This window comes from Podarcis erhardii (assembly GCF_964252035.2).
Source record: "Podarcis erhardii genome assembly, chromosome: 7".
NCBI classification, from domain to species: Eukaryota; Metazoa; Chordata; class Lepidosauria; order Squamata; family Lacertidae; genus Podarcis; species Podarcis erhardii.
The window spans coordinates 59,773,361-59,800,991 of NC_138511.1; the positions used below are offsets into that span (position 1 = coordinate 59,773,361).

The window sequence follows — 27,631 nt, forward strand, 5'->3', positions numbered from 1 at the left end:
ATTGTCAGGAAAGCACTGTTCAATGTCTGGACGAAATATAAAGACTTATTGGAAAACAAAACTCCAAGGTGGCTCTCACCTCTGGAGGCTAAGGCCCTAAAAAGACCCAATATGGAGGCCAAATGGCCAAAATATTGGGAATTATTAGAAAAAGATGGAGACAATTGGAAATTGCAGAGTTTGGAGAAAATGAAGGATAAGGTGCGAGACTGGTTACATTATGCTCAGATTAAAGAAGTTTTTAAAAATGACAAAAAGTTAGGGTTCCAGGTGGAGAAATCGAAGTTAGAAACAGAATTGCTAGAACCCAAAACCAAGGTACTATCTAGAATGTATAACTTGCTGCTAAAATGGAACACACAAGACGAAATGGTTAAATCGGCTATGATAAAATGGGCACAGGATATTGGGCATAACATTATGTTCGAGGACTGGGAAAGGTTGTGGACCACTGGGTTGAACTTCACTGCATGTAATGCTCTGAAGGAAAATGTAATGAAAATGATATATAGATGGTACATGACCCCAGTTAAACTTGCCAAAATATACCATTCGTCTGATAATAAATGTTGGAAATGTAAAGAAAATGAAGGAACATTCTTTCACCTCTGGTGGACATGCCCTAAGGTGAAGGTCTTCTGGGAAATGATATATAATGAGCTGAAAAAGGTATTTAAGTATACCTTCACTAAGAAACCAGAGGCCTTCCTTCTGGGTATTGTCGGCCAGAAGGTGTTAAAGAAGGACCGAACATTCTTTATGTATGCAACAACGGCAGCAAGGATACTCATTGCAAAAAACTGGAAAACTCAAGATCTACCCACACTGGAAGAGTGGCAGATGCAACTGATGGACTATATGCAACTGGCCGAGATGACTGGCAGAATCCGTGACCTGGGAGAAGAGAAGATGGAGGAAGACTGGGAGAAATTCAAGAAGTATCTACAAAAACATTGTAATTTGGTTGAATGTTAAGAAGGATGCTAGATTATAAAAAATTGGCCACCACTAAATTAGATTTGAAATTTGATGATAAGTGAGACTAAAGAAAATATAAAATTTTTTGGAAGAAGTGCTAGATTATATTTGAATGAGTGGACATGAGATTGTAAACAAGTTGATAATTTGTTTGGAAAAAACTTTTAACGATGTAAATGGGAGCGGGAGACGCGAGGGAGTCCAAAGAAGTGATGAAATTATGTCTGTGATAGAAGTAAGAATGTTTATTATTTGTGCATTTATATTTAAAAACTTTAATAAATATTTATTAAAAAAAAAAATAGAAGCAGAGAAGTGACAGCCAGTGCAGGCACTTTGAAGCCCCCCAACAGGTCTAGTGCAGACCCCTGATTTCAACAAGCTGCAGAGCACAGGAGACTGCTTCTCACTCACGTTTTTAAGCTCCTGCTCTCCAACACACAGAGGGCTATTTTCTCTAGGGCTGCCCTAACACTACCCTTGCCTCATGGTCTGCAAGAAGGCAGGGAAGCTGCGTCTTCCAAGCCTCCCCTGTTGCCCTCTGGCTAGGTCGCTGCTCTTCAGGGAAGTCACAGAGGCTCCCAAAGGCACTTGCCCCATCAGGGCGTGGCGTGGGTGGGGACTTTCTGTCCAGACTTCAGCATATTTCTTCGGTGGGGCCAGCTACTTCCAAGGAAGGGTCCCTGGGGTGGCGATCTGAAACCGATCTAAAACAGATGTGCGTTTGCTGCCAGGGATGTTGCAATGGATGCTCCCCCCCCCCATCTCTCCCTCTTCGTTCCCCCATTTTCTCTCCTTTGCAAATGAGGAAATCGAAACATGCAAATCGCTCCCCCCGTCAATCAACCCCCCATGTGAATCAAAGCTCCCCTCTCCGCTGCGGGGGGGTGGGGTGGGGTGGTGGTAATTCTCTGCAGAGTCCTGTAGGCTGGGCGCCTCTTGCGCCCAGTCGGACTGTACCATCCTGGCCCCGAGAAAGGGGAGGGAGGAGGTTTGCTCGGGGGGTGGGCGCCGCGGGGGCCGGCTGCATTTGAAGCCGGGCGGGGGGTGGGCGAGAGGAGGGGGCCAAGCAGCGCGTGGCTCGGCAGGCAGAGCTCTGCGGGTGTGGGGCCCTGGGGGAGCCCGACGGGTGGAGCCTGAGGGGCCTCCCCTTTCTCTTTTCCCACGTTTGCATTTGCTAGAGCCCCGAGGACCCCCCCCCCCGCCCCGCTAAGCCCCGGCAGCGGGCGGGCAGCGCCTCCTCGTCGCCAGCGCCGCGGCTGCTCTGGATGGAACAGCTGGGAGGAGGAGGAGGAGGAGGAGGAAGCCTGGCGCTGCTGCTGCTGCTGTTACCGCCGCTCGCTTAGGAGCTGCCTCAGCCGGAGCCAGCCAGCCAGGGAGCCGCCAGTGCCCGCTTCGTCGCCCAGGTAGGTCGCTCGGGGAGGCGGGCGAAGTTGCAGCCAAACGAGCCCGGGAAGGAAGTTGCCATTCCGCCCCCGCCGGGGGCCGAGAGCGGCCGTCTAGGAGAGATTGCACCGGGCGGCGGATTGCATTCCGTTTCGTTGCACGTGGGGGTGAAAGGAGCCGGGCGCGTCGGGTCCCCTCCCTCCGATGCAGGCTCCTTGCAGCGAACGAGGGAAGCCCTTTGGCGGGGGGATTCTAGCCGTCTAGGATCGTAACGCTCTGTCCTGACACGCCTTTCTTCCCAACACGGATCAGCGGTCTTCGTAACAGTTGCTTGCAACTGCGGCCGGGGATGGGGAGGGGGTTCCTCCTGCAACAGGATGGGAACTGCACTGGGAGAAGGGCGTCCCCCATCCCGTAGGAAGCGCAAGAGGGGCCCCCCACTCCCCGAGCGGAGGAGGGCCAGGCTCTCCCACGGTTGCATTCATATGTTGCTCCTCAGTTGCAATTCATGGAAGGTGGGTTTTTCATAATTTAATTTTTTTTTGCGAGGGGGTGTTGAAGAGGAGAAGGGCTGGGTAGAACGCATATGGAAAACGGGGAGGAATTCATTCTTCCCTCCCCAGGTTGATTAGAGGCACGCGTTGAGTATTTGCCCATGCAAATATGGGGCGGGGGAGCAGGAATGGGGCAGAGTGAAGGCATCCCATTTGGAGTGCCCCACAGCCCCGTGAGAAGGGAGAGGGCAGGGATTTCTCCCTCCAGATGTGTTACGCAGCAGGCATCCACCAGGCACCCAGCGCCAGACATTGCTCCTCCAGCCTCTCCATCCAGTGGGCTATATATCTCTCATCTCCCTTTATTTCTTCATAGAATTGTAGAGTTGGAAGGGACCCTGAGGGTCATCTAGTCCAGCCCCCAGGAGCACCAACTCTCCTTTCCTGAATCCGAGTGCGACCTTGATATATTGCAGTGTAGCATTGTCTTGAGCACACCCCCACCCACCCCAAACTGGAAGGAGTTAGTTCAGTTTCTAACCTAAGCCCCCTCGCTTACAGTGTTCAGTTTCTAACCTAAGCCTTACCAATTGCTTACAGTGTATGATTAACTGATAGCTTTCACTGGCACAAGATGATGTGTTGACGTCTTCTAACTTAGATGGCCTTAAAAAAAAAAAGGATTCAATCAATATTTCTTTTAAGACAAACTCCCCCAAGGCTTTCTATCCCACCTTTCTTCCACAATGGACCTCAAAATGGCATGTGTAAGATTTCCAAGGGGTCCCTCCAGGCACTAAACAGACCCACACCTGTTTGGCTTCAGCAGCTTCCCGTATCACATGCCTCCAGACCCATGTTGCTGACTCTTAGCCACAGTTTGAACCCCCCCCCCCCCATGTCCACAGGCAGTCTACCTGTGAAGATCTGGTGCCAGGAACAAAGAGTAGGGAAACAAACAATCACTTTTATGCTCTAGAGCCAGGTGTTGGCTGTGAAAAAGGCAAATTCCATGCTAGGCGTGATTAGGGAAGAGATCGAAAAATAAAAGTACAATATCATAATGAGCTTTTGCAAATCTGTGGTGCAGCCATAGTTGCAATACCGTGAGCAGTTTTGGTTGCCAAATCTCAAAGGGGATACTGGAGAGCTGGAAAGGGACCGCGATCAAGGCAAGAGCTACTTCCCAGCAAGGAAAGGTTACAATGTTTGGAGATTTTCAGTTAGGAAAAAAGTGAATGAGGGTGTGTGTGTGTGTGTGATAGAGCCGCCTTCCTGAATTTGCTGCCCAGGACTGATAGCAGTTGTAGTCCAGAGCATCCTGGAGGCTATCAGGTTGGAGAGAGCTGTTGTAGAGGAATATAAGATGGTGCATAATGTGGAGAAAATGGGGGCAAGGAGGAGGAGTTTTTCGCCTTTATCGCAATTCTAGAACTCAGGATCATTCGGTGAAACTGAGTGGAGAGGAAACAGGCAAAATGAAGTACTCCTTCGTGCAGGAAATAGTTGAACTATGGAACTCACTGCCACAAGATTTCATGATGTCCGCCAACTTGGATGGCTTTAAAAGGAAATCAGATAAGGAGGAGGATAATGCTATTGGTGGCTACTAGTCCCAATGGCTGTTCCCCGGAATCACAAGTAGAGAGAGTTCCTATTGTGCTCAGGCCCTGCTCATGGGCTTCCCAGAAGAGGCATCTGGTTGGCTACTGGTAGAACAGAATGCTGTACTGGATAAGACATTGATCTGATGTAGGAAAGCAGTTGTTGATGTGCTCGTGTTTTATAAGCTGCTGGTGCAAATTCTCTCTAAAACTGAAGTAACATCAAAGCTCCCCTCACAAGTGTTTAGGATTCTGTGCAGAATGGTGGTGGATGGGGAAATAGTTAAAGGCTTCCAAAAGTCTGTCTCCCTCTCTCTCTCTCTCTCTCTCTCTCTCTCATATCCCAATATCTATGGGTATATGTTTTATGAGGGAGAAGTAGTCGTGTGTGTTCCATTTTTCTAGATGTTTCCCCCCCCCCCCCGCAATAGCTGGCTTTGGGTGGGGGACATTTTTCTGGATGGATGTAGAGATGGAGATGCTTAAGGATTGAAAGGCCCCTCTCCACCTATGTATGGATACTGTTAACTGCTTTTCTTGGTAATCTGCAGACCTCTCTTGGGAAATGCTCTTTTTGTGGAATTTTTCATTGTAGATGGCAGTGATTGTTTGGTGCAGGGATCTAGCTGGGGTTTTTTGTACTTAAGCTTAAGGGTGCTTATGCTAGCAATGCACAATTGCAGTTTTTATTAAATCAAGGAGAAAGTAAGGTGACTGTAATGACTTTAAATGCCCTGGATGAAGGCTGAAAGAATCACAGGTGCTCAATTAGCCTGGCACCTAAAAAACTGGCGCTAACACTTAGGCATCAGAAGAAGGAGATCCGCCCCCCGCCCACCTGCTCTGGATGGTTTGAACAAAGCAGAAACCACTGAAAATACCTGCCCATGTTGATAACGGCAACTTGATTTACACATCAAGCAAAGTGAAGTGGTTCATTCCAGTGCTAGAATTCTGAAATGTGCTACCAGGCTGCTTTGGGAGATGACCCTTTAAAAAAAAAGTGTGTTTTTAAAATGCTCCATGCTAAAAAACTAAACTAAAACACCTCCCTGCTTGGAGAAAAGCAGCACACCAAAGAGATGGGTATGCCAACCCTTTCTGCTTGATGAGCTTGCTTTCTACACTAATAGCTTACCAAAATTCTGTCACCTCATTCTGTGTAATGTGTTGAACAACTCTGGATTGTGGACCCAAAGGGGCTGGTGTCAAAATAACATTTGGTAGCGAAGGGAAGAATTTGAAGTATATCCATGAAGTTGGTCGGAGGAGTGGGTCTCCAGAAGTGAAGTCATCTGTGTGCATGTGCATGTGTGTGTGTGTACAGTATATGCACAGTGCTTTTTTCTAAAAAAAATGTTTAGGGGTACTCTCATTTTGAGTCAAGAAAATCACCATTTTATAGTTCAAGTTGGGGAAAATAAATACAGTAGATGGACAAAAGTATAAAGATTCACAAAATGTTTAGGGGTATGTGTACCCCTGTGTCCCTCCCCAAAAAAGCTTTCTCTCTCTCTATATATATATATACATATGTACACACACACACACACACACACACACACACACACGAATGAGGTGATGAGATGGGTTATTTATGCAATTTCCCCCATAATTTTCCTGGAATCCTACTGGATCCTGCTTGTCGGTTTAACCATTGGAAAGTTAAGAGGATGTGAATAAGCAATTTGGATGACATTTTCCTTTGTGGATGTGCTCAAGGGATTGCGTCAGGAACTCCTCCTGCGAACGCCAAATGTTGCATTGAAACAGACCCAGGACAGTTTGGGGCTTTGGGGAGAGTGTTTCCCTAGATCCTGCAGGAGAAGGCTGTAGCCTCCATGCTCTGATCTGAGTGCTTGCATAGACATCTCTCTGATCTTGCGACAAAACACTAGATTAGCTAGACCGTGGCTCCGCTCCAACCAGTCTTTCCTTATGTGTTGGGGTTTTTTGAGGTGTGTGTGTGTCCATTTTGAGCAAAGGGAATGGGAGTGGTGGTGAACCACATTGCACATTCCCTCTGCTCACCTCTCTTGCTCATTCCTTTCCTCCACTTCCCCTTGCAACCCTTCTACAGGGTCCTCAAATGGGTTGCGGGGATTGTGGGGCTATGAATGCTCGCAGTAAGGATGACCAAATGATCAAGGACTGCCAATTCATTGACTCTCCTCTAGCGAGCAGCCAAGCACACACCCCTTACCGACCTGAACGAATACAGTGGTACCTCGGGTTAAGTACTTAATTCGTTCCGGAGGTCCGTACTTAACCTGAAACTGTTCTTAACCTGAAGCACCACTTTAGCCAATGGGGCCTCCTGCTGCCACCGTGCCGCCAGAGCAAGATTGTCATTATCTTGGAGCAAAGTTCTTAACCTGAAGCACTATTTCTGGGTTAGTGGAGTCTGTAACCTGAAGCGTATGTAACCCCGAGGTACCACTGTATCCCCAAAGGCAAGAGTATTGCTTGTCCATAATCTTTTCTTTTTCCTGCCTGCTCCTCTCTGAGGCCAGTACTGGGCATATTCACATGACCAGTGGAAAGTGTTTAGTATCTGAGATGATGGGGAATGTATGGCTCACGATCTGGAGTCTTGGACTGAGTGGGCAGTTTGCTGCCAATTGCTGTTAAACTCTCTTGATTGAATTATTTCTTTTTCAGTGCCTCAACCTCCTTCCTGTATCTCATCTTCTTTGGGTGAGTATTGGATTGTGATTAAATGTGGTGTGTACTGTAGAGCTGAGGGAAGCAGATCTTTGGCAGTTACCAAATGGAACATCGCCCAAAATCCTTAGTGGGGTGCTATCAAGGATAAAGGTGGAGAAATGTAATGCAATGTGTTTGGGTTCCTGGGGTCTCAGAAATATGACCAGTCATTCAACTTGTATTTATTAACGCTGCCTATTGCAGCTTTCGCTGTGTGACCAAAAGATCTAGAAACTTTTTAACAAAAATGAAAGCTGAGATTCTCAGGATTCGTTGGGCCTCATTCAAATATGGAAGTGCGGGGGAAATTGTAGAAAGAAGACCTTGCGGAGAGGAAGGAAGGAAATTCCTTCCTCTCCGAGAGCCAGTGTGGTGTAGTGGTTAAGAGCGACAGACTCGTAATCTGGGGAACCGGGTTCGCGTCTCCGCTCCTCCACATGCAGCTGCTGGGTGACCTTGGGCCAGTCACACTTCTTTGAAGTCTCTCAGCCCCACTCACCTCACAGAGTGTTTGTTGTGGGGGAGGAAGGGAAAGGAGAATGTTAGCCGCTTTGAGACTCCTTCGGGTAGTGACAAAGTGGGAGATCAAATCCAAACTTTTCTTCTTCTTCCTCTTCAATACCAATCCCGACTGACAGGCTTCCAGCACAGCTTACTGAGAGAAGATTACAAATCACAATTGTACAGTAAAGGTTGGGGGTGGTTTGCCTATAGAACAAGGCAGCTGTAGAGCAGATAATATTGCAGCACAGAGAGGTGAAAAACTGATCAACCTAAGCTGAATAAACTAAAGGTTTATGAAATAAAGGTGTCTTTCCCTGGGGAGAATATTGCAGAGTCAGGAGGCCACACCTGAAAAGGCCCTACTGGTAAGATATGTTTTCTTCATCTAGACCCAATCAACTGGCTGGGGATGATGGGATTTGTAGTCCTAAATGTCTAGATGGTGTCAGATTGAGGAAGACTAATTTAAAATAATGGCAACTAAGTTTCATTATGATCTCCAGAAAGTCTTAGAATAGAGCGGTGGTGGCTTCTGGAACCTGGTAGCATCCTGACGAGTGCAATTTACATAATGTCTGAGTTGTCAGCACATAGAAAATGGAACGTGCATTGTCCATCATTAGGAGGCATTTCCCATGAAAGTGGAATCAATTCTTTACGAAGCAGCAGAGGTGTTGTGTTCTGAGTTGTCTGCCCACTAGGTGGTGCCATCCATCCAGCACTGGGTTCTAGAGCAGAAAGGCCAAAATTCCTTAAGATTAGCCAGAAAGAGCTGAGAGTGGCATCCTTACAGACAGAAAACAACAACAACAACAACAACAACAACAACAACAGCAGCAGTGGTGGTTGTAATAGTAGTAGTAGTAGTTTGGATCCTTGCTGCGTTAGGAATTCATTGCTCCATCCATTCAGAATCACGAACGTCTTCCTTGATTATCCTTTTTAAAGTCCAGATTATTGAGACTATAATTCCAGGGATAGTCTGCTGGAAGGGGTTAGTAAAATATGAATGAACCATCTCTCTCTCCCCTTCTGTCTCTCCATGATATTCTCTTTTGCTTTGCTGAAAATAAATTTCTGCTCAAAAGGGAGCTGACCCACTTCTGCTAAAGCTTCCAACACAAACATTGCTCAAGCCGCGCTCTTCCAGGGGTGGGGCTCCAGGTGTGGGGGAGCCTTGTATAAAGGATGGCCCCCTCCACATGTGATGAAAGAAACCCTCCTCCCCTGGCAAAACCCTGAGGGAGGCCAGGTATAAAGGAGGAGCAGGCTTCACTGCTCCTTCCAACGGTTACAAGGAGGAGGCGGGATCTTGGCAGATCCTGTCTTCCACACCCTAATCTTGAAAGGCTGCCCCTGGAAAAAAAAATCCCCTAGCGCCCCCCCCCCACTCCTGTGAAAGATCCAGGAGTCCTTCACTGATCATGATCACCAGAAATACTTTGGCTTCATAAATCAGATCCCTGTTTTATGCAAGCAAAGCCCCACACATCCCTGCTCCTGGATATGCTCAGCATTTCCAAGTCTGGATTTCTGCTTTGAATATATATTTTTAAGCCTGGGGTGTGAATGGGAGAGAGGATGTGAGCTTTCTCCTGCAGGTAAAGCATGCACACGTCCGAAGACAAACTTCTGGATATTGTTTTGCATGTAAATGACCCCTCCAGGGTACAGAGGACCTCATTGTTTTGGAGCGCGAGCAACCAGGAATGAAAAATGCGGCCAACCCCTGTGCAAGGCCAGGGAAAGGAAAAGCATTTCAGGTTGTTGAGTCTTGTAAGAACAACGGAAAAACCCTGCTGGATCAGACCAAGGCCCATCTAGCCCAAGCTCCTATCTCCATCAGTGGCCAGTTGAATGTCTCCAGGAGCATACTAACAGAGCCACCCACTCTTGCCTCTCCCAGCATCTCAAATTCAGAAATAGAGCACCTCTGAACACAGAAGTTCCATTTAGCTGTCAAGGCTCATAGTTGCTGCTCTGTGGACCCATTCCATGTATGCATTTGTCCAAGGAGAGCCACGCCTTTGGGAGGGGCTGCCTTTGCTCTGTGGCAGAATGCACATGGAAGGGTCTCGATTCAGGCCCTGGCAGGTTCTCAGCCAGCAGGAAGACCCACCTGTGCCTGAGACCCTCAAGAATCCCTGTCAGGCAGGCAGGCTCAGTGGACTTGTACATTTGCAGCTATTCTTCCGTTGGCATCTTGTGATAGCAAGCTAATAAGTCTCTTGTGTGAAGCACTCCCTTTTTACTGTCCTGCTGCTGTGCTAGGAGACTGGATACTGGGGTGGTGTCATCCCCCCACCCCCTGCCCCAGGTTTGGGCAGGAAGCATCTTCTCCTGAGGATCTGTTGTGCCACTTTTAAATCTGACAAGGAGGGCTGCCCTTGAACCCTACGCGTGGACTTCCTGTGTGTACACGCATGGGTCTTCTGCACACAGTGCTGAAATGGGTGGTCAGCTTTGGGTGTGACTTCAAGTTGATCAGCCACTATGGCAAGAGAAGCCACACCACCATCCTTCCTGAAGATGCTGTGACTGATTGCAGCTCTCTGGGTGAGCCGACCAATCACTAGACAGCAGCTTAGAATGTCATTTCCCGGCATCTCTGGTTACAAGGCTCTCAGGCCTGGGAAAAGTCTCAGGTGAGATTTTAGAGCAGACTTTGTTAACCTGGTGCCCTTCAAATGTTTTGGACTACAATTCCCTCTGTCTCGGCCAACACATCCAGGATCTTGGGGTCCTGGTGAAAAACTCAGTGAACGTGACAATCTGGTGTGTAGCTGCTACAAAAGGGCAAACTCTCAGGGGAAAGGTGTCCTTATCTATGCTGTGGCCATACTTGGAATACTGTTCTCAGTTTTGGTCCCTCCATTGTAGATCTAGAGAATGACAACCAAAATGATCAAGGCATCTGAGACAATTCTCCTTTGATGAAAGTTTTCAGCATTGCTGATTTGGGGGCTTTTGAGATTAGGAAATGGGGGACTTTGTAAAGTGGTACATAGAGTGGAAAAAGTGGTTGGGAATATGTTAAGAACATAGGAACCTAAGATGAGTCTTCTGGACCAGTCCTGTTCTCACAGTGGGCAGCCGGATGCTTTTGGGATACCCACAAGCAGAACATGAGCACAAGAGGCTCCTCTCCCTGGTGGCTTCCAGCAACTGGTATTCAGAATCATTAGTGCCTCCTGCTGTGGAGGCAGAGCTTAGCCCTCGTGGTTAGTAGCCATTGGTAGCCTTCTGCTCCAAGCTTTTCTCCCTCTTTCACGATGGTGAACTCTGGGTTATCATCCAATGGAAGCAAATCTGAGCAATTAAAAGGAAATACTTCTTCACACAGCACACGGGGAAATGGTGAGGTTTGCTCTCACAATATTTGGTCAGCTTAGACCGTTTAAAAGGGATTATTCAAAATACAGTGGTACCTGTGGTTGTGAACGGGATCCATTCCGGAGGCCTGTTTGCAACATGAAAAGCCCGCAACCTGAAGCGCCAGTGTGGTGTAGTGGTTAAGAGCGGTGGACTCGTAATCTGGGGAACCGGGTTCACATCTCCGCTCCTCCACATGCAGCTGCTGGGTGACCTTGGGCTAGTCACACTTCTCTGAAGTCTCTCAGCCTCACTCACCTCACAGAGTGTTTGTTGTGGGGGAGGAAGGGAAAGGAGAACGGTAGCTGCTTTGAGACTCCTTCGGGTAGTGATAAAGTGGGATATCAAATCCAATCTCTTCTTCTTCTGCACATGCGCGAGCAGTGAAACTCGGAAATAACCCTTTCCGGTACTTCCAGGTTGCCGCGGGACGCAACCTGAAAAAACGTAACATGAAGCAAACGTAACATGAGGTATGACTGTAATGGAGCATCAGGCTGCCTATGGTTACTAGTTGTGATGGTTGTGTACCACATCCAGGATCAGAGACAGTGTGCCTCTGAAGACTAGTTGCTGGGAGGATGTTGCAGTTGTGCTCATGCCTCGCTTATGGTAGGCTTCCCATAGGCACCTAGGTGGCCACTAGGATGCTAGACTGCATGGGCCTTTAATCTGATCCAGCAGGGGCTCTCTTCAACAGAGCAGAGGGGAAGAATATGCCTTTATATCCACTGCTTGTATTTAGTTATAACGGGTAGTTAGTTATCCTTCCCTTTCTCCCAAGTTTGCTCAGGGCAGGGTGCACAGACCTTTCCCACCCCAAAATGTTTGTTCTTGCACAAGAACCCTGGGAGCTTGGTCAGGCTAAGTCACATGGTGGGGATTTGAACATGGACCCTCCCCAGTGTTTGTCTGACACCAGCCAGTTCACCATACTGGTCGCTCGGCAATTGAAGGAAGCGAAGGCAGCCCCTTCTTCCTCCGACTCCATTCACTTGTGATGACCTTTGGGGAGACCAACAAGGAAGGAACAGAGGCAGCAGGGTAGAGCCAGTGTGGCGTAATGGTTAGAGTGTCAGACCAGGACCTGGGAGAACAGGGTTCAAATCCCTGCTCAGCCAGGAAGCTCGCTGGGTGACCTTGGGCCAGTCACTGCCTCTTAGCCTAGCCTACCTCACAGAGTTGTTGTGGGGATTAAATGGGGAGGCAGGGAACCATATACACACCACCTGGAGCTCCTTGGAGGAAAAGGTGCAATATAAATGCAGTAAAATAAATAAGGCATGAACAGGGTCCCTTCCAAGCAAAGCCAACTGTCTGCCTTGGCAATGGACAGTTGTTATGAGTGCCTCTTCTGTTCTGGCTCCTCTGCTTGAGAATCAAGTGGATTCCACTCCCGGTTAGATAAGGGATTCTGGTTTCTCACCCTGCCCACAAACAAACACAGTTTTCCACTTCAAGGTCCCCTTAAGTGAAATCTTTCCATCTGAAGGGAAGTATCACTGCCATTAAGAGCAGTTTAAAAATGCATCAAGTCAGCCACAGCCATATGACAAGAAAATTAAAAGAGGGGAAAAAAACCCACAAGGAAATGTCCACCCACACACAGAAGCCAGGGTGGGGCATGCTATAATTTTTTCCTGCCTATGGAAACCAGTGGAAGAAAAAGGAGAAGCCCAAAGTGGTGGTCGGCTTAAAAATGAAGAGAGAAAAAATGTAACTCCTGAATCTAAGCTCAGTCATACATTCTATCTCATCCATTCCAATGGGATTTGAATGTTTCTAAGGCCTTTCAGAGCTTCTGGTGTATTCTTAGGAATGCTAGAAGGTTGAAACTGTCAGACTGAGAAGAAATAAAGACTCTGTGCGAAATCCTCCCTTTTTCTCCCCTGCCCACCATGTGAATACAAAGGAGTGTCAAAGGCGTAGGGTCCTGTGTTTACAAAAGGGTTGCTCTTAGCATGGATGAGGAGGAGCAGCCCTTGGCCAGAAATTTCATGGTGGTGGTGCAGAATCGCTGGGAACTATAGACAGATAGCCTGATTCATTGACAGGAAATTTTATAAGGAATTTGGAAGGAGTGCCCTCTGCTTTGCGCTCGTTGACTAGAATACTGGAAAATGGATTTCTTAACCATAGAACTGTGCGGATTAGAACATGGCCTCCGCTGTTTCCTTATATTCGCGCAAGTAAATGAGCTAGAGACTTGACTTTTGTTTTTTAAATATTCAGGGAATTGATTTATTTATTAAAAAAAATTATATACCGCCTTATCATAAATATATATATATATATATCAATATATATCACAGTGATTTACAGCAAAATAAAAATATGGAACCATACAGTTCCAAGAACAAATGGAGTTAAAAGAAGTTAAAACCAAAAGAATTTAAAGCAAACATCAGTAGAAGAGGCCTAGAAATATTTCTGTGAGGCAGGCCAGTTCTAGGTTTAAGGGGGCACTGAGCTAAGTCCCTCTTGGGGTGTCCCCTCTGCTATGGAGGGGAGTTTGAAGTTGCTTCTGGTAGGCAGTAGCAGCACGAGGCAGCTGGGCCCAAGCGCCCTTTATATTTCCCATAATGCCCTAGGGCAACATTCTAGGGCCATCTTGGGACATCTAATGGGGCCTAGGTTGTTTGGAGTTCTGGGCTGGAAAAATTATCTGAAGGTGGGAGAGAACAAGGGCAGGCATACAGAGCAAGCCAAGGTGGCTGCTGGCTCTGGGTTTTCCAGTAACCATAGGCAGCCCAATGATGAAGGCAGCTCTAGCAGTTGCTCAAGGGCATCCTTCACCAACCTGGTGCCCTCCAGCTGTTTTGAACTATGGCAGCCTTGCTGAGTGGGGCTAACAGGAGTTGTAGTCCAACACAGATGGAGCGTGTGGGGTTGGCGAACACTCTTCTGGCATAACCTCCCTCGTAGGATAGTTGTGAGGACAAATTGGGCAGGGGGAGTTCTTTGGAGAAAGTTAATTTAGCTGGGTTTTCAGCCTTGCCCTAACAAATAAATGAATCATCCCCATTCTCCATGGTGAGTTTGCAGGCTCCCTGCAGCTGTTGTAACATCCCACCCATTATCAAAATGGGGCTTTCTCCATTCTGGAGTGCTTCTTAGTTTGGAAACTGTTTTGTGTCCTGGAGGTGTCCCCTCCTCCCCTCCTCTCTGGTCTAAATATATTTTCACTTTTAGAAGGAAGCTGCTGGGCAATGTGCTGGGCCCTGACCATCCAAATGGCGCCCTTTTCCTTCTGGGCCGGAACACGGACCCAGCCTAATTGCATCTGTGCTGTCATTCTCCTTGTGCAGCTGAGCTTGTATGAAAAATTGCGCAGCTGCGGCTGCTGTAAGAAATAGATGGAGGGGAAATGAATTCAGTCTTGAGAGCTTTCTTTTTCCCTTCCCCAAAAGGCAGGCTCATCTGATAGCTTCAAATCAGAGATCCGGTTTGAGCAGGGGTGGAAATAAAATGTGCTCTTGTATAGCTTTTTATTTATTTCTTATCACCCTCGGCTGATAAGCCAGTGGGTGAGAGAACAGGCTATGTTTTTGCAGAGAGCCAGTTGCTGCTTATTTGTACTGAGTTGCAGCCTCTTTTGTTCCAAGCAGCGTACAAATGTAAAGAAAGAGCAAGGTTTAATTTCTGCAAAGAAAGACACCAGGGGATCAGTGCTGTGTGGAAGCTTCTTGCAAAGCTGACCTCTAAGCCAAGGGTGTGGGTGTGTTGCATCTTTTGGATTAAGCTGTGGTATGCATTGTGCACTTTGCACATGATCAGAGATGCTGTTTTCATTATTTCTTCTTCACATTTATTCTAAGGTTGAGCTGTGGCTCAAATTAAGCTCAGTGACAGGGATTGTAAGCTTTTGGGGTGGAAAGACAAAATTAAAGGCAAGGTGAGGGGGGGAGGCTGGGAGAAGGAACAGCATTGAAATGGGAGGTCCAGAGACATGTATCAGGAATGTGGAGGCCTTTTAATTCGGGATTGCTGCTTTGGTAAAGGGAGAAACCTGTTCCCTGAGATTCATGGTGCCCTCTTTGAATAGCGTCCAGATATGTAGCAAGCCAGAATCCATTAATTTGTAATTACTAGATCAGTCTTCGTCAACCTGGTGCTTTCCAGATATCGTGGACTACAAGCTGGGGCTGATGGGAGTTGTAGTCTGGGATATCTGGAGGCACCTGGTTGATGAAGACTGTTCTAGAGGCACAGCTGGAAAACCCTTTACCCTTCACACACTTCCCTACCCCCTCTTCCTGCTAGTAATATGCAGACCTTTCATGAGGTCTCTAAGGGCCTTTCCACACAATTGTTATGTTCAGAAACCTTGGTGGACCACAGTTTGTAGAAACCAAGCCTTATGAGGAACGGTGGATGGAGGTGGGTATATTTAGCCTGGGAAAGAGGAGACTGAGAGGAGTATAATAGCCATCATATAGCCACCAAATATCTAAAGGGCTGTCACATGGAAGACGGAGCAGGTCTGTTTTCTCCTGCTCCAGAGGGTAGGACACGAACCAATGAAAGGAGATTCTGATTAAACATTAGTATGAATTTTCTGACAGTAAGAGCCATTTGACACCGGAATGGACTCCCACAAGAGGTTATGAACTCTCCTACATTGGAGTTTTTAAATCAGAGGTTGTACGGCCATCTGTCATGGATGCTTTAGTTGAGATACCTGCTTTGCAGGGGGTTGGACTAGATAACCCTCGGGGTCCCTTCCAACTACAATTCTATGATTCCCATGAACACAGAGGTTGCTCCTGCATCACTCCTGGCATGAGCAGCAAACCACAGATCCCTCGCGTAATGTTGCATCTAAACTGCAAATTAGCTCAAACAAACCACCTCTGGGAACAAGCCTTGTGGGTTCGTGTCATGGCTTGTTAGGAGCAAAACAAACTGCAGTCCCCCATTTCAGACAGAATGGTGGAAAGTGTGGGATGGTGACTTCTTGCTCCCACTGGCTGGTGGGGAAGGGTATAACCGGAGCAGTGCCTGTGTGCTCAGGAAACCATTAACTTCAGCAATAAACTGTGAAACGCCACAGGGATGATACTGTATACAAGAATAAAAATAAGATGAGTAAAAACAGATAAACTTCCATGGACCATGAGTTCCATCTGGCAGGTATGTACCTGGTCTGAGCCTCTGTGCAATAGACCTCTGGCACATGTGGCACCACAAAGGAGGTCTCCCTAGATGATTGCTGGGAATGGGCAAGTAGGGAGGAAGCAAGGTGGTCTTGCAGAGAGCCCGGTCCCAAGTTGTTTAGGGATTTATAACCTTAAATTTGGCCCAGGAGCGTTCCTGCAACACTGGTGTTAGATGTGGTATCCCTTGATGTGGGAATGCAACCAACGAGGCAGAATGTGATCTAGCAACCATTTTGTGGCTGTTGCAAGTTCCTTGTTGATGACATCTATGGAGTACTTTGTGCACGCATTGGGGTCGGGAGGAGGTTTTAGTATTTGCAAGACAATGATGATTTATGTATGTATTGAATTTATACCCCACCTTTCCTTTCCACCTTTCCTCCAAGAAGCTCAAGGTAGCATAATACATGGTCCCTCACCACCCTCATTTCATCCTCACTACAACCCCGTGAGGTAGGTGAGGCTGAGAAGATTGCAAATGAGCCACAAAGACTGGATTAGAAGGCATAAACTTTACTGAGCCACGTGTTGCTTCCCAACTGTACACAAAATGGAAACTAGTCAGATCTTAACTTCCTTTCCCTGCTGGTGCCACCCAGAACTGATTCCCCCCATACTGACATTTCTAAATCACTTCAGGCCCTGTTCACGTTACAGAGGTAGCCTTGCAGTGTGTGTCTGTGAATGGAGGAGGGAGCAGGCACAATGCTCTTTGTCCCAGAGCAGATTCCCAAAACGGTGAGCCACTCACCTTTGCTGCTGCTTATAGAATAGAATCATAGAATCATAGAGTTGGAAGAGACCACAAGGGCCATCGAGTCCAACCCCCTGCCAAGCAGGAAACACCATCAGAGCACTCCTGACATATGGTTGTCAAACCTCTGCTTAAAGACCTCCAAAGAAGGAGACTCCACCACACTCCACCACACTTATAACTTGGGGGGGGGGAGGATGTATCTTGATAGGCAAGGCCTCCCTTGACAGTAGCACCTGGCATTGCTACATCCACAGCTTGGAACTTAGTTGACTGGTATCTAAGTGGCAGCAAAGCCCCTTTCCCCAAATTTGGTTGGTACGGCTGCTGCGTCCCTCTATGGAGAAGCATGACACACCAGTTATCCCTCCTTTGGACACCTCTGGGTTGTAGTTCTGTAATCTGTCATAGGTGGGGCTGCTTTTTAAAAATAAGAAGAAAAAGAAAGCTCTGCTGACCTAGAATATTTATTCATTTATTTTGTAGCATTGTAGCAATGAGGCTGCATTTTAATGTTTCAATATTTTAATGTTGTATTTTAATCTTGTTTTTAAGTTGTATTAATTCAACTTGTTTTTATTATTGCTTGTTAGCCACCCTGAGCCCAGCCTTGGCTGGGGAGGGCGGGATATAAATAAAAATTATTATTATTATTACTGTTGTTGTTGTTAGGTCACCCACCCACCAAGTCCTCTGGGCAGGTTACTGACTTCAACAAATGCGGGGGGGGGGGGGGAGAGAGAGAGAGAGAGAGAGAGCGAGCGTAAAAAACAATATCAATGTATTATTAATACCATGTTTAATAATACGCCTCTTGGCAATTAATTCTTTCAGCTTTTAGAGTTGCTTGTGTTCTGTGTAAGCTGGATTTATCAGAAAATCTGATAAATGAGCACAGAATGTGGATTCTTGAATATCTGAGCTTTCATTAAAAAAATTAAAAAATAAAATAATCAGATGTTAGTTTGTGTATGGAAGTCCAAATAAAAATTAAAACCATTGTGTACTTTCCTGAGGAATTGACAAAAGGTAGAAATGGGAGAGAAAGTTGATTCAGTTCACATTTAAAATAGAATGCACCTAATTTGCTGTTTCTAAAACATGTGAACTGAGACAGCTTTCCTTCAAAATTCACAGGTCTCTCTCTGAATTTTGCAGTACAGTTTTCCAGCCAGGTAATACGTATAAAAAGGGTAAAGTGTGCATAAGATGCACATATAAAATGCATTGTGTTAAGGAGAATTGCTTAGCAAAAAAAATTGTAGGTTTGGCAAAATGGCATACAAAAATGTGTATATATTATGAGAAATTTGCACTAAAATGCTGGTTAATTTTCATGGGGACTTTAAAGAATAAAAAAAAAGTCACAAGCTGATGTGGAAATGTGGGGAAATGAAAAACTGAAAGACACTAAAATTGATGCATTTGCCCAGCCCTATGTGCAAACAGTCTGCTCATGCAGGGCTCTTTTTTGAGCAAGCCCTGGCAGGGTGTAAATGGATGTTGGTACCATGGGTTCCATGCCAAACTCCCTCTTGCTTCCTGCATTTCAGTTTTAAACCTCCAGTCCAACCATGGGGAAGCAGAACAGCAAGCTGCGCCCGGAGATGCTCCAAGACCTCCGGGAAAACACGGAGTTCTCTGACCTGGAGCTCCAGGAGTGGTACAAAGGCTTCCTCAAGGACTGTCCCACCGGCATCCTCAATGTGGAGGAGTTCAAGAAGATCTATGCTAACTTCTTCCCTTACGGTGATGCCTCCAAGTTTGCTGAGCACGTCTTCCGCACCTTCGACACCAATGGTGATGGCACCATTGACTTCCGAGAGTTCATCATCGCCCTGAGTGTCACTTCGCGGGGAAAACTGGAGCAGAAGCTGATGTGGGCTTTTAGCATGTACGACCTGGATGGGAACGGCTACATCAGCCGGGAGGAGATGCTGGAGATTGTGCAGGTAACCTTTGGCCCTCCCCTCCTTCTCCTTCTCTTCTCCTTCTCCACACAGGCTCTCCAGCTCCCCCAAAACTTTCCCAGCCATGTCCATGAAAAATACCCTGAGCTCCCTCCATTGTTTCCTGCTTCCTTCAGTTCTGAGCAAGGTTTTTGTATTTCTGTCTTGAAGGTTATCGCTTAAGAAAAACCTATCCGATTTCAACATTGATCGCTTTACCTCTGACAGCTTTTGAAGTTGTTATTTATGCGGCTTACTGCAGTATTTGTAGAACTTACGGTGCTTGGTAATGTTGTCCTAGGAGCATTGTCACGCTTTGCTAGTTTTTAATCTATAAAAAAGGACATGAAGGTCGAAAGATTGGGGAAATGTTGCCTAACAGAAAGTGGATTAGTTGGGTGTCATTCTAGAGTGAATATTTTGAATAATTTCTTTTATGTGACTGACAGGCGGAAAACCGGAAGTTGTTTTTATTTCTATTCTATTCTATTTTATTCTATTCTTTTTTTTCCCCTCTGGTGTTTTCTTTTCTCTTTCTCTCTTTGTTTTTATTTAGATTAGATTAGTTTATTCTGAAAAAGCTTTTTAAAAAATCTTATTTTTAAAAAGGGATGTGAAACTAGAAGTTGAGAAAGAAATTGTAACACCAACAGATTCATGTTGCACTTAGACACCCCACAGAACTTTGGGGGAAAGTGAAAAGTGCTTATGAGCTCATTGCAGACCAAGCTTAGCACTGAGGGCAAGTGCTCCAGCTCATCCACCTCTAAAGCCATCCCTGGGTGTATCAGAGCATCTGACAACACTCTTCCCTCCAGCTGTTTTGGACCACAGTTTCCTGCTGTCCAGGGATGCTGAGAGTTCCTAGAATCATAGAATCTTAGAGTTGGAAGGGACCCTGAGGTCATCTAGTCAGAGCAGAAACCCAGTCAAAGCATACTGTCCATGGGTGGACCATGCAGAGGTGCAAAAGGCAATTCTGGTGTCTCGACACCAGAAATGAGTGAATGATTCAGATGCACCCAATGCAGATCCTCAGTCTTAAATCAGGCTTCTGAGAAGGAGGTGAGACCAAAGCAGCAAATCATGCAGAGAAATGACAGGGAGACTCCTCCATGGTGGGAACTATGGGCTCATGGGAGCTCTTTCAGTGATGAATTTTGTCTGGGAATTGTAGTCTCAGGGTCTCAGATAGGCAATGGAAGTCCCAATTGCTTATAGTATACTAGAGGCAGAAATAAGGGCTTGAAGATGCATGTCATGAGGTGGAGGAAAGAAAAAACTTTCCCCTGCACTACATTGGGAGGTGTCAAGTGAGAAGAAAGGAAAACAGATGTGTTCTCCCCACTCTCCAGAAACATTATCTCCCCCAATATATAGCAACGAAATGCTCATTTTTAGGGTTGGCTGGAGGCTTGAACAGGAGCTGAGAATTCACTGCAGCATTTGATGTAGTTCTCATCTTGGTTGGGTTTATTTCAAGCAGCCTTTCTCTTCCCACCTACCACTCACTGTTTGAAGGGAAGTGTTGACATTGCCTTTTTCAACCCCTAAGATATGTAATGCAGGAGGACCAAAATAATTCTGGATAACTGGACCCTAAAACTCAACAGTTTCAGAATTTTCCCCTAATTAAAACTGGCCCTCACTGCTTAATCAACCAAAGCCATAGTTGGTTAATGTGCTGATTAAGTTGATCAAAGCTTGCAGTCCTAATTGAAGGAGTGGGCAAATCCAGTCTTAAGGGGTAATTAATCTTGAGTGTGTGCCGTTAGTATGATGATTTAATCTATGCCTCAGTTGATTAACGCACAAAGCTTTAAGATATGTATTTAGGCTGTGTTTATCAACAGTATTTGCAGTGGCCCAGAGTAATTCCTTGAAGGTGTGGGTGGGTGGATGACCTGTCAGTGAAGCCCAGGGGTTTTCTCCGGTTTTGTAGACAGGCCTTTCCTTCATGTCTGTCTGCCTCCCTTCTTCTTTTCCACACTCTCTCTGTGTGCCTTATTCTCTTTCTCTCCCCCTCTCTCTGTCACTCTCTAAGCGCTGCTGCAGATTTAAAGGAGGATACGCCCGACAGAGGAGATGGGAGAGCTGCTTTTCATGGAAATTTAATCGGCAAAGGGAGCAGATTAGCTGGGGTGAAGGGTGTGACTGGCTTGCCCCTCATGGATCCCTCTGTGCCAGGGCACCCGGGGCGCCTTCCTACTCTGGCAACTGCTCACCCCACCCCTCACTGCCCACTAGAGGGGGGAGGGCAGGAACAGCTGTTTCATTTCTGTGCCACAACAAGATGAAATGAGACATGGAGGCTTTAATCCCAACCAGTGTCAGCAAGTCAAAGGAAGCCCCCCCCCCCATCGGTGATTTGGATGGGAAATTAGGTCCATATTGCAAGATGCAAAGCTACAGACCTCTCAAAGGAGCCCCAGGGCACAGTTGTAGAAGAGTCCATCCCTAATAATTTTGGTAGCAATTTTTCAGAGGGCTTTGCGGGATTTGTATTGCAGCTCTTCACAGCTCCTCCCTAAGAGATGTCACAGCATCACCTTCATAATCACTATTCCTATTATTCCTCTTCCCATTTTTCAGGAGATGGAACTGAGACTGAGGAAACTAGGGACTTGCCAGTGGGCACAGGCATGAGGCTTGGACCCTGTCCTGCTTTTGCCCCATTCCCCTCGGTGCCTTTTGGTTTCATATTGGCTTTTACCTCATCATCTAGATAAGAACTAGATGTTATTCAGAGAAGGAGCAGAGAGGGATCAGAAGTGCTGAAACATCACATTTCTCCATCTCTTGGCGGTTAAAATTTGGAGGCCTCTTGGGACCCTATGAAGCTACGTCTGACATCTCAGGAATACCCTAAATGGAACTCAGTTGGAAAGGTCTTCAGTAGGAGAGAGGCTGAATTTCACAACACCTTCACCAAGGCTGTTGCAATGGAGGCTTTTTGTGTGTTTAGGACAACTACAGTCTGGGAGCAGAGACACCTCGAACCCCCGACAGACGAGGCAGGTTGGAGCAGGGAAATAGTGAACCAGAAAAGTGCCATGCACCCCCACATTTCTCCACTTTGTCTCCTCCCAAAACTTCTTTTACCTTCCTCTTCTTCTTCTTCTTCTTTGTTAAAGTAAACTGCATCAGGGACATTAATATACACATGTGACACATTAGTGCATACCAAGGGCTATGTACACAAGACTGTTTACTCTGGCTCCAGTGCGCTCCCACCACAGGGGTTGGAAGCTGAGCATGTGTGGCATTAGCCATAATCCTGTAGTCTTTTGAGAAATATCCCTGTTCAATACGTTTTTCCTCAAGCCAGCTTTCATCTGATTTGAAAACACAAACCATGGTTTATGCTGAGGTGTGCATTGTTCAGACAGCTGTTGTGCATGCACAGACAGCAGCTTTGTCGGAAAGGAGTTCAGGTGGGATTGCAGGTTTGGGGAAACAAATTGGGTCATGCGCAGCGAGCAAAGATGCTCCTGTCCCCTTCTCTGGTGTGTACAGCAATGTGCAAATGGGGCTTGTATGCATTGGGGGGAAGCAACCTCACTCCATTTTAAGCCATGAATGTGTTCATAGCCTAGATCTCTCTCCAAAGAGCAGCTCTGGTCCTCAGCAGCTTCCTGGGCTGTGCCCTGGTAAAAACAGGTGGTGGAGCCTGCAGGTTCGGTGGGTCCAACTCTGGTGTCTTTCACAAACTGATGCCTCCCAGATGTTTTGGACTGCAACACACTGGCTGATGGGAGCTGTGGTTCAAAACATCTGGGCACCAGGTTGAGGAATGCTGTCTTACACCCAGAAGAGAACCAGGTTTGACTTCAGCCTGCTGCAGCTGTTGTTCTGGTTCTGTGTCTTTCAAACCACAATTTACTTTGAACGTTCCTCTACGCAGCCAGAGTGGGGGAGGGAGCAGAAACCCTTTGTAAATGAACTTGCCTTTGGGGATCCCTTTTTATTCCACGCTGACATGCATTACGGTTGTTTTTGATCCCATCTGGGTTAAAGCACCTGCTTTTTGGGAGAGAACAGGTGGGTTCCCCACAGAAAGCAAGAACTAGTCCAGATTGCTTGGAGGCAGCTGTGAATCTTTTAACTGGGTCTTGGATATTTATAAATTGGAGCTCTGAAGTGTCCTTGGCAGAGAGAAATTGGAGCACCTGGGAGGGTGGCTTCTTTTTTGTGCAGGTGGATTAAAGCTGGGTGTGTTCCAAGATCAGTCGAGGGTCCCATCTACCCATTCCTCTTGAGAGGTAGAAAGAATAACAACATCCCATTTCAGGTTGAAAACCCAGATCTGTGAAGGATCCAACCGTCTGGGGCTGGTGGGAGTTGCAGTCCAGAGCAGTTCAAGAGCACCAGGTTGGGGGAGGCTGACTTCGTAGCAAATGGCTGCCGTGAACTCAGAGGCATCAGTGAGGGAGTTGGTTCAGCCCGGTGTTGGAATCCTGGATTTCAAACCTTTATCCAAGATGTGAGAATTCACTGGAAGGGTCATCCTATGTTCCCTATCTGTAAAATGGGAATGACAAGGGCTTGCAATGATGATTATGATGGTGGTGATGGTGATGATAATGCCACAAAATAATCAGTGATCAGAAATCCTCACTTATTTTGGTTTGGTTTGAAGTATGATTGCCATTTCATGGTTGGCCCTGGCCCCTGATCTGTCTATCCGGAGGGGCTTTTGTGGAATTTGCTAGGTACTCACACAGGGCAATGAAACATGGTGAGGAGGAGGGTGTGTGCCCTACTTTTCCTGAGGTTGCTTGGAAGAGTAGCCAAGGCAGCTTCCTTAGAAAAAAGAACTCAGCAGGGACTTCCCAGGAAGCATCTTATGAGGTTATGGAAATGCAACACAGACCAGACACCTTGATCTCAGTGGCAGCTGGCCTGGGAAGTCTGCCTCCCTCCAGATGTTGCTGCACTCCAGCTCCCAACATCCCTGGACGTTGACCACGCTGTCTGGGGCTGATGGGAATTGGAAATCCCACACAACATCCAGAGGGTGCCAGGGTGGGAACATTTCCTCCCCACCACTTCATACTAGAATTCAGGGTCACTGAGCTCCAAAAGCAAGTCACTTGACTTCACACAACACACAGCCAGCTTATGGAACTCACAGCCACAAGGTAGTGGTGTTTGGTCAGTCGCTTAGACTGACTAAGGGTTTGGCAAATTCACACAGCCTTTCTGTTAACAGCTGTCTGCAGAGGTAGTATAGGAGATAGCAGGGGAAAGTGGACATCACCTCCAGGTTCTCCTTGGAAGCTCCAGGACGCATCTGTCTCCAGCTGCTGCAGGATGCTGGTGCAATGCCTGTGTTCTTACTGAATTTCCTGCCTAGCTTTATATTGCCCTCTCCTGGTGGCAGGAGAGTATTGCATGTCTGCATTAAGGGTCGCTGCAGCTTCTGTTAGCCTGGGTTTGCCCTCCTGGACTCTGATCTTGCCCCATGCATGGCAACCATGCAGAAGGGTGGGGGTGGTGGGAAGACTGACAGAGAGACAGAGACACTTCCCCATCTGTCCTTACAGTTTGTTTTCCTCCCCATTGAATCCTGTCCTCAATGTTTAGAATATTAATTACCAGTTTCTCCAACCACGCAATGCACAAAGCCTCCTGGGAAACAGCAGGTCTGGGTAAAAAAGAAAAAAAAGAACATTATTTTGTAAATGCTGCTTTTTTATTTAATCAAGTCTGCTCTCCTTTCTTCCTTTTGGCCTCCGTGCGCTTGGAGATTGCACAAACATAGTGGCATTTCTCGTTGACTCTTACCCAGGGGGTCTCCACCACTCCTTAGAGAAGCCTGCCCTACCCTTGGTCTGGCTGGGGCTTATGGCAGCTGTTAAGCATCTGGCGGGCACAAGGTTGGGGAAAGCTGGCTTAGGGCAAGAGATACTAGGGTGGGGAGAGGATTAGACATGCATTAGATGTGGGAAGCTCCGGAACAAAACCAGGAAACCCAGAGCTGAGCAGATGGTGCTGGCAGCTATTGAGTTACCAGCATCGCCCAGCTTGCCCAGACAATGCTGGGGAGGTCACGGGCTGCTCTGGAGGGCCCCTCCCCATCAATCCCTGCCATCTGCACTGTGCTGCTAGCCTGGCATGCAAGGAGGCTGGTGAATTTCACACGCTTTCTTCTGACCCGTGGCAGGAATCTTAGCACAACCTGAAGATCTGAGATGGGCCTGCCTGTGTGTGTTAATGTTGCATTGGGAAGGTTGGGAAGGTTTTTGTAGAGTTTCTGGCAGACCTTATCATAGGGGCAGCCAATGTGACGCCCTGCAGATATTTTGGACTACAGCTCTTGTCACCCCCAGCTAGCAAGTCCAATGGTCAGAGATGATGGGTGTTGGAGGGAACCGCATTGGCCTGCCCTGTCTTAAAATATGAATTCAGGTGTTGGGAGTGCTCAGCTGCCTGGAAAGGGCAGCCTTTTCCCCTGGAAATATCTCTCCCCACCCCCGGCAACAATTTCAGAGGCTTGGGGGCTGGTTGTGACTATGCACTTTTAAGAGGAGCCGCTTTCTCCAGCCCTCATGGCATTCTCTTTATTGATCTGCCGGAAAGGCAAAATAGAGCTCAAGAGAGAGAACTCCTTGCTTAAGCTGACCGTCCCCACAGGGCTGCAGCTCGGAATTTGTGTCTCAACTGGTTCCCTGCTCCTTCTCCACAGGCCATCTACAAAATGGTCTCGTCTGTGATGAAGATGCCTGAAGATGAGTCAACTCCTGAGAAGCGGACGGAGAAAATCTTCCGACAGATGGATACCAATAATGATGGTAAATGAAAGGAGAGAAAGATTAAGAGGCAACCATCATCCTTAAATCCAGAGCTCTTAGATGGAAAGGCAGGCATGCTGATTAAATATATCAGTTGGGGCGGGGAGGAGAGTGACAGGAGGATGACCCACACAGTGATTTGGCAAAGCTGGAGGTCAAAGGTGGTGGGAGGCAGGGAAGGAAAGCCAAGACGCCTTCCTGCTGCAAGGACAGGTTTTAGCATCTGCTTTGCATGCAGAAGGTCCTAGGTTCAATCCCCAAACACATCTCTGTGTAGGATTGGGGAATGCCCCCTGGTCTGAAGCCCTGGAGAAGGAAGATCTCTTCCTGCTAACTCACCTGCAAGGTGGTTGCCACTTTGGGAACAACCAGTCTAGATGGTTTGGACAACAACTCCCATCAACCACTGTGAGTGCAGCTGTGAGATGGATGGATGGATGGATGGATGGATGGATGGATGGATGGATGGATAGCTCTTGACCCTACATATAAATATAATGCAGCAGCCTAAGGGAAGCTAAGCAGGTGCTCAGGTATGGTCACTGGCTGACCTTGGAGTCTTGCCATGGGGAAGAGGTAGGGCAATAAACAGTAAAACAAGGGGAGAGGTGACAGGAAACCTCCACGTGCTCCTTGTGATGCTGAAAGATGAAAGGCCAGCCTGAAGAGAAAGGTTGTTAACTATGCACTGGGTTGGACAAATTGGACATGGCAAATCTTTGATCTCAGGGAATCCCATAAAAGGTGGGGCTCCTGGGAGTCCTGTGCCTTCTCTGTGTGTGTGTCAGACACAGGTGTGTCAGGTATGGGCCCTGATCCCCGGTCTGCCGCAACCAGTCCTGAGCCCGTGATGTTCTAGGCTCCCTTCTGGACAGCGTGTTCATTTTGCTCTCCCTTGTCTTTCCTCCCCAGGCAAACTGTCCCTGGAAGAGTTCATCAAGGGTGCCAAGAGTGATCCTTCCATTGTGAGGCTGCTGCAGTGTGACCCCAGCAGCGCCTCCCAGTTCTGAGCGCCCCCCGCCCTGTCTTCCCTGTGCAGCAGCAGCAGCAGCAGCAGCAGCAGCAGCAGCGGCGGCAGGACAAGGCAGCTTTCGGAAGCGGAGGCGGCACCACCACCACCACCTCACTTGGCTCACGGTCTCTCCCCTCCCCCAAGGAGGTGACCAGCTTCCCAGTTCTCCCCTTGGGGTAACGGACATGTCCCCAAGGAGGCAAATGGCACTGCCGACGTATTTCTGTCTTCTGACTCACAGGTTTCCTCTCTCCCCCTCCCCTGAACACTGTAGTTGTGTGTGAATGTGACACTGATGTGGGGGTGGGGGCTCCTGCGTGGTCAGGACAGTGGCAGCAAGAAGGTGGAGCACACAGGCCAGCTCATTTGCTGAGGTGTTGGCATTTGGGTTTTGCAAACTGTTTTCCACACCTGACTGCTGCTTGTGATGCACTATAACTGTGACTGCATGTGTGTGTGTGTGTGTGTGTGTGTGTGTGTGTGTGTGTGTGTGTTTGTACGTCTTTAATTACAGGAGCAGAATATGCTGCCTGGGGTCCAGTTCAGCCTCCTGAGAACCTTGCGCTGTCTCTTTCTGTAAAGCAAGCCCTCTAGGATTTGGGGCTGCCAAGGGAGACTCTTGGGAAACTGAATGAAATCTCAGAAGGAAGGAGGAGATGCGGGGGGGGGGCGGGGATGTTAAAAGACATGATGGGACAATGAGCAGGACTAGCAGTGGTCATTTGCTCAGTACTCTGTGTAGCTGTTGGCTTCTCAACCCTGGCTAGGAGAATATATTACGTATAGAACAGCCGTTGCCAACCTGGTTCCCACCAGATGTATTGGACTACAATTCCCATCAGCCCCAGCCAGCACCTGTTGGCTGGAGCTGTTGGGCGTTGTCACCCAATACATCTGGCAGGCACCAGGTTGGCACAGG

General features: G+C 47.4%; 1 protein-coding gene across 1 annotated transcript; it reads left to right on the forward strand.

Annotated features, from left to right (window-relative positions):
- The first annotated feature begins 2,055 nt into the window (after positions 1 to 2,055).
- HPCA (hippocalcin) lies at positions 2,056 to 27,182 on the forward strand. Its single transcript, XM_081871902.1, has 5 exons — positions 2,056 to 2,384; positions 7,124 to 7,159; positions 18,511 to 18,909; positions 25,595 to 25,700; positions 26,613 to 27,182. Exons 3-5 carry the CDS (start codon positions 18,532 to 18,534, stop codon positions 26,708 to 26,710), a joined length of 582 nt encoding a protein of 193 aa, XP_081728028.1. The 5' UTR covers positions 2,056 to 2,384; positions 7,124 to 7,159; positions 18,511 to 18,531; the 3' UTR covers positions 26,711 to 27,182.
- Positions 27,183 to 27,631: the final 449 nt, after the last annotated feature.

Coding starts and splice junctions, on each gene's coding strand:
- HPCA (XM_081871902.1), top strand. CDS start 18,532: ATGGGGAAGCAGAACAGCAAGCTGCGCCCGGAGATGCTCCAAGACCTC. Junction 18,910..25,594: donor AGATGCTGGAGATTGTGCAG/GTAACCTTTGGC, acceptor CCTTCTCCACAG/GCCATCTACAAAATGGTCTC. Junction 25,701..26,612: donor GATGGATACCAATAATGATG/GTAAATGAAAGG, acceptor TTTCCTCCCCAG/GCAAACTGTCCCTGGAAGAG.